This window comes from Coenobita brevimanus, chromosome 43, assembly GCF_032717465.1.
Source record: "Coenobita brevimanus isolate Jiangsu-jjx chromosome 43, ASM3271746v2, whole genome shotgun sequence".
Taxonomy (NCBI): Eukaryota; Metazoa; Arthropoda; class Malacostraca; order Decapoda; family Coenobitidae; genus Coenobita; species Coenobita brevimanus.
The window spans coordinates 29,957,158-29,963,157 of NC_136996.1; the positions used below are offsets into that span (position 1 = coordinate 29,957,158).

General features: G+C 42.1%; 1 protein-coding gene across 1 annotated transcript in view; it reads left to right on the plus strand.

The window, feature by feature from the left end:
• The window catches only part of LOC145397866 (solute carrier family 23 member 1-like), a 33,666-nt gene that overhangs the window by 12,327 nt on the left and 15,339 nt on the right, over positions 1 to 6,000 (plus strand). The window contains exon 2 of the mRNA XM_080270900.1: positions 22 to 255. Coding sequence (XP_080127026.1) covers positions 22 to 255 — 234 coding nt within the window. The remainder of the gene's footprint in view (positions 1 to 21; positions 256 to 6,000) is intronic.

A 6,000-nucleotide genomic window follows, 5' to 3' on the forward strand; every position in this document is an offset into this window, starting at 1 on the left:
TCATAGCCCCTCCTTTCACAGCTACCAATTAACTTCCAGTGTGCCTTCAACCATGCAGTGTACTCCAACTACACCAAGGCAGATGGAGAGGCACTGGATGGCGTCACAGTGGGGTGCAGGCTGCGGCATGTTGACAGTGGTTCGCAGACGCAGATCCATGATACGGTGACTAGTGGAGAGAGGAAGAGCACTGACCTTTTGTACAAAGTGGATGAAGCCCCTGACTGGGGTATGACCATACTGTTTGGCTTTCAGGTAAGAGTTGTAACTAATCGCTGTTAGAATCATAATCATCGCCAGTAACTTTTGCTAGAATTAGCATTTTTTTATGAAGTGTGATCAGAAAGTTCTAGTAATGGCTGACAGACTCGGTTATACTGGACATTAGATTTTTTTTTTTTATTATACCCCTCAAAGTACACCCATCCTGCATCCATACACCTATTCCATCGCCCCCGCCACTGAAGGAAGCATCGCTGGAACTTTTCTTTCTGCAGATTACTCCTTAGTTTCAGATTTGATGGCCTAAAGTAAAAAACGATGCCCCTTCATCGCCACCTTCAGTTTAGGGAACAGCCAGAAGGTTTACGGTACAGTCAGGTGAATAGGTAAATGTCAAACTGATGGAGTCACTTTCTCTACCCAAAACTGCTTAATAACGAACATTGTGCAACAGGACTTGTTTTCATTTTGATGTAACCACCAGCCATTTCGTTCTCTCTCTCTCTCTCTCTCTCTCTCTCTCTCTCTCTCTCTCTCTCTCTCTCTCTCTCTCACCGCCAAAGAGAGAGATCACACGTGTATCGCTCCGCTATAATTCCTATTTTTCCAAAGCTATTGTGCTTCCACCTCAACAAACTCGTGCATACAACTTAATAAGGTTGATAAACATTGTGTGGAGTAACTTCAACAGTGGTTATGTGGAGCATACGGTAAACTGGACTATCTGCTAAACCAACACCAGCGTGGGCACCTTCAAAAAACTATGGCTGAGCTCAGTTGTACACCTCAACAAACTGTGTGTCTGGGAAGCCAACAGTGACATGCCCAACTAAAGAATTTCCGAATGAAAATTTTACAAAACCACAACTTCAAAAACACTGTCGTAAAAGAGGATTTTAAAATGTGTGGGTAAAAAAGACAACCTAATAGATATGATAATGAATGATTCAGAGCACGAATTAAGAGCACGTTGACCCCCACACTAATGCAGTGACCTCTGACACTAGTAACAGTACAGTGACCCCTACCGCTAGTAACAGTGCAGTAACTCCTACCTCTACTACAACACCAAAGGACCAAATGATCAACAGAAGTAATATAAACTATAGTGACAAATAGAATACATGAACAAATAGCAAGCATCGACACCGCTCTAAGCAGTCTAAGTGTACGTATGGCAACACTGGAACAAACCATCCAGTGGCTGAGAAAGGGCTCAATGCCTCAAAATGACGAGACAGTGTACTACCGTGAATCCGGAATTAGAAGAATTAACTGAGCGGGTTAGTAAACAAAATTCCATAAATAACTCTGATAATAACTCATCGGCAACAAACTCATTCAGTGAAAAGTGTCTCCTAATGGAAAACAAGATTCTAGTACTGGAGGAGATGGCTGCTAAAGTGGTGACAGACAACGCGCAGGCGAGGGAGACAACCTGACGAGCCTCACCTGGACAGTAAAACTCTATTTCTGGGCGACATCAACCTCGCTAACATAAAAGTGTCAGACTTGGAAATAATTGTATGATCAAAACATTACAAGAGGCCAACATCGACCCAATCCAGTGTTGGGTCCATGGAAAACTATCATGGGTCCGTCCAGGTGCATAATTTACTGCTGCACCTTTGATGTCATGGAAAACGCGTCCCCATTACCGATCCTTGTCAACATAGGTGCGCTAGTCAGTGAGCTGAAGCAGAAGAACGAGAACATGTAACTCTGTGTATGTCTCCTAGTGCCAACCCAGCAATCTGACACACTGTAAGCCAAAGTAAAAGACTACAACGAGCAAGTAATAAACTTGACTGACGACAACCGTATCTGTGCAGTAAAGCCAGACCTCTCGTTCAGGCAAGTCACTGGGGATATTGATGAGGCTTGCTTCCGAGAATATGGAGAACATCAGGGCTCACTTCTCAACAGAACTGCTGTTGTGATACTACTTCACATCATGGCAAAGCAGATCCCAGATTTCAAAGACTCCATTAAATGGGAAAATGTAACAAAGAATTTGATTCAGTTCAACAAAAAATTCTGCTCAAGACAAAATGAACCAAAACGAGAGGAAACAAGGGGCAACAGGCCAACCAACCCCCACCCTCCTACCTCCCCCCTTCCCCCAGCACACCGCCGTGACAAAGATGGATGGGAGGCAGCAGGACGTAACGGACGCCTCAACCCACGACCTCGGGATATGTGGCAACAGGCCTCCCCCCAACAACCCCTAAGTAACCCACACCACTCTGCCAGATCAGGGCGACAGCACCTCAGCAGGTGCGACCAAGGACTACACACAAGAAAGGACAAGTCACTGCCACGTCATTGTAATGACGTCATAAACATTCGTGACGTCACGCGCAGCTCTCTGGCTAGCTGGGTCCCATGTCGCAAACTCAAAGTGAAAGGGTATAATCAACAGATAATCACTGGAATAATGATTTTCCTGGTGGTAGAACAGTAAAATATATGACACACTGACATACCAGTATGGAAATAAGACTGCACTGGTTTGTAAGAATGAAAAAAGGACAATAAAACTGCAAGTCTTCCACGACCACAGTTGAAAGTCGAATCTCTTTAGAGCACAATTTTATACGAATTTACTACCCTTCTGCCTACGGGTGACTTTACCCTCCCTCTTATATCTTTCTTTCCTTCATTCTTTCCTCTTCCTTCTGCCTATGGGTGACTCTACACTGAGTGACAAACCGAATGATTTCCTGTACACCAGGAAACCATTTACTATGCTGGGTGGTAACCATATAACCAAATTATGGTGCATGGTGGTTTAGTGGGTAATTACGGCTCTCCAATCAGACTGAGCCGGCGAAGGTTTATATCCAAGGGGGTGATTGGTGTTATTGCTCACGTAATGCCACTCAGGGATGAGTGAGGGTGGTCACTCTCATCTTAAATGTCAGGACCAACTTGCCTAGCCCCGGACTCCTACGCTCCTCAAGGAACAACGTAGGATTGGATGATGGGTGGATGGATGGACTACTTTATGAAGAGTTTTGTTCCACACAATGTTAAGGGTGCGACAGCCACACTAGGCCTCCCCCCCACCTCCCCTTCGAGACCTCTCAACAAGCGGGTCAGGTCAAGGCAGCAGAAACGGCGAGACAAAACACAGGAAATGCTTGGGCGTACCCAAGGTCTAGCATTCACCCATCACAGCCTCCTCACCATGACAACGCTTCTTAGCCTACTCCCCACGACGCTTCCCCACACCCTCGTGAAGGCAAAGAGGTATGGGTGATGACAGGACCCCATGCGAGACAACACCTACGCAGTAATAACCAGCACCATCATGTGGGTAACAGCAGGATTGCTCCACCTGTGGTTATAACAGTGAGGATAAGGTGTACCAACCGTCTCGTAACACCTCACCTCACCCCACCCTACACTTACAGCCACCTAACTCACACTGGGACGCCTACACTCAACCCCTTTACAGTGAACTCCCATCCCGCGGGGAAGCATGGCTGTTACAATTGCGGTGAATACTGTCATCACCAATTACACTGTAGATTCTACCACAAAATACAGCGCAGAATATGTAACAAACTAGGTCATAAAAGCCGCTTATGCAAATATTACAGTACATAGAGGTGTGGCGAAGAAGGTCTAACTGACTGAGTATCATCTAACATAAAGGATATACTTAGAACATATTAGCTCTTGGTCATTACAACCTTATTTAGACGAAATCAAACATTTAATTAAGGAACGAAAAATAGACATTCTCTCTATCAGTAAAACCTGGTTACTTCCCCACACTCATGATGTGCATGTTAATATACCTAATTATGATGTATTTCGATGTGATAATGGACGTGGCTCAGGAGTTTGCGTAAATGCTCACCAAAGTTTAAACCCAGAAAAAATTAACACAATAGTAACAAAAGAAACAGGCGTTGAGGACATTTGGATTAACATACAATGCAGAAAATTGCCATCTGTCATAATTGGTTGCATATATAGACATCAGAAAGCTCCTTCCACCTCTTTTGACTACATTGTTGACATTATGAGAGCCATTTCCTTGCGTTAAAAAAAAAAAAAACTATGTCTTAGGTGATTTAAATGAGAACATCATATCAGAAAACAGTAAAATGTCCAGAATTACAACAATCAGCTCTCTCAGGTAATAAATAAACCCACACGAGTCACTCCCTCCTCTGCTACCCTCCCAGACATCATCACAAACAAACCTGAAATAGTTATTAACTCTGGCGTTGTCCCCCATGCTATTGCCGACCATGATCTTGTTCTGTAACTGTCGATATAAGTGAACCTAACCGATCATCCATAATAAAAACATTTCGAAACATACGGTGTATAATAACGAAATTTTCTGCTCTCACTTAATAAATGAAGCCAATAACTTGAACCATACATTTAAGACGGATAATAATGAACAAGTCAGAATTTTAACCTCGGTATTTACTAGTAGTTTATACATCTGTGCTCCGATGATAACCAAAGAAATACGCCGGCCCTTCGCCTCATGGATAAACAGTACGATTCGCGGTGCCATGAAGGACAGAGATGACGCACAGAGAGCTCTAAAGAGAGACCGATTTAATGTAGCTTTACAAAATCAATATAAACATTAAAAACCAAATAAAAAGTCTTATCGATAATACTAAAAGACAATTTTATCACACTAAACTATCTCATTGCAAAGGTAATACAGGTGCTACATGGAAAGCCGTTAAAGATATAATAGCTCATAAAAAGAATAATTCCCCTACGCTGGCATTTGACAATACTGTTAATACAGCTGCTACATGGAAAGCAAAGACATAATACCTCATAAAAAGAATAATTCCTCTACATTGGGATTTGACATTACTGTTAATAAAGCGGGTGAATTTAATACATTTCTTGCAAACGTTGGTGAAACAGTATTCCGTAAAACACAAGAGCTATTGAGGACTGGTAACCCACACACTCCTCGTGACATACAGTAGAAGCTGTTACTAGATCTAGTAACAGCATAAATAATTTCCGTCCTCAGCCTGTCGATCAAAACAAACACTAGCATGAAACGTTTCGGCTCAGATGATATTTAACTAAAATTCATTAAGGACTCCTTAGATGCAATCATATTCTACTTAACCATAATAATAAATAGCTCAATTGTCACTGGTCTCTTTCCCAATTCATGGAAACACGCCATTGGTACCCCCTTTTATTAAGCTGGAGACAAGAATGATATCACTAAATATATCGCCCCATCTCACTTCTACAAATCTTCTCCAAAATTATCGAAAAAATTGTCTCTAATCAACTCCTGGATTTTCTGGAAACCAACAAACTACTCTCTAATAACCAGCATGGCTTCCGTCCAAAACTATCAACAGGCACAGCTCTCGCTGTAGTAACCGATAAAATTTATAACAAGATGGATAATAAAATTCTATCTCTCTTAACCCTATGTGATCTCTCCAAGGCATTTGACAGCGTCGTCATAACATCCTCCTTAAACAATTAAAGAAGGTAAATGTAGAAATTTTTTGGTTAAACAACTACTGAGCAGACGGAACACAGTCATTTCGCATAAATAATACAATGTCCTCTTAATTAAATGTGCCATATGGGGTCCCTCAGGGCTCTATTTTAGGACCGATATTATTCAATATACTCGTATATGTAAATGATATGCAAGAACAGTCTTATAACAGTACCCTTGTACAATACGCCGACGATACCCAGTTCCTTCACAGAGGCTCAGTAAATTAAATTAATTAATACACAAAACTGAAGAAC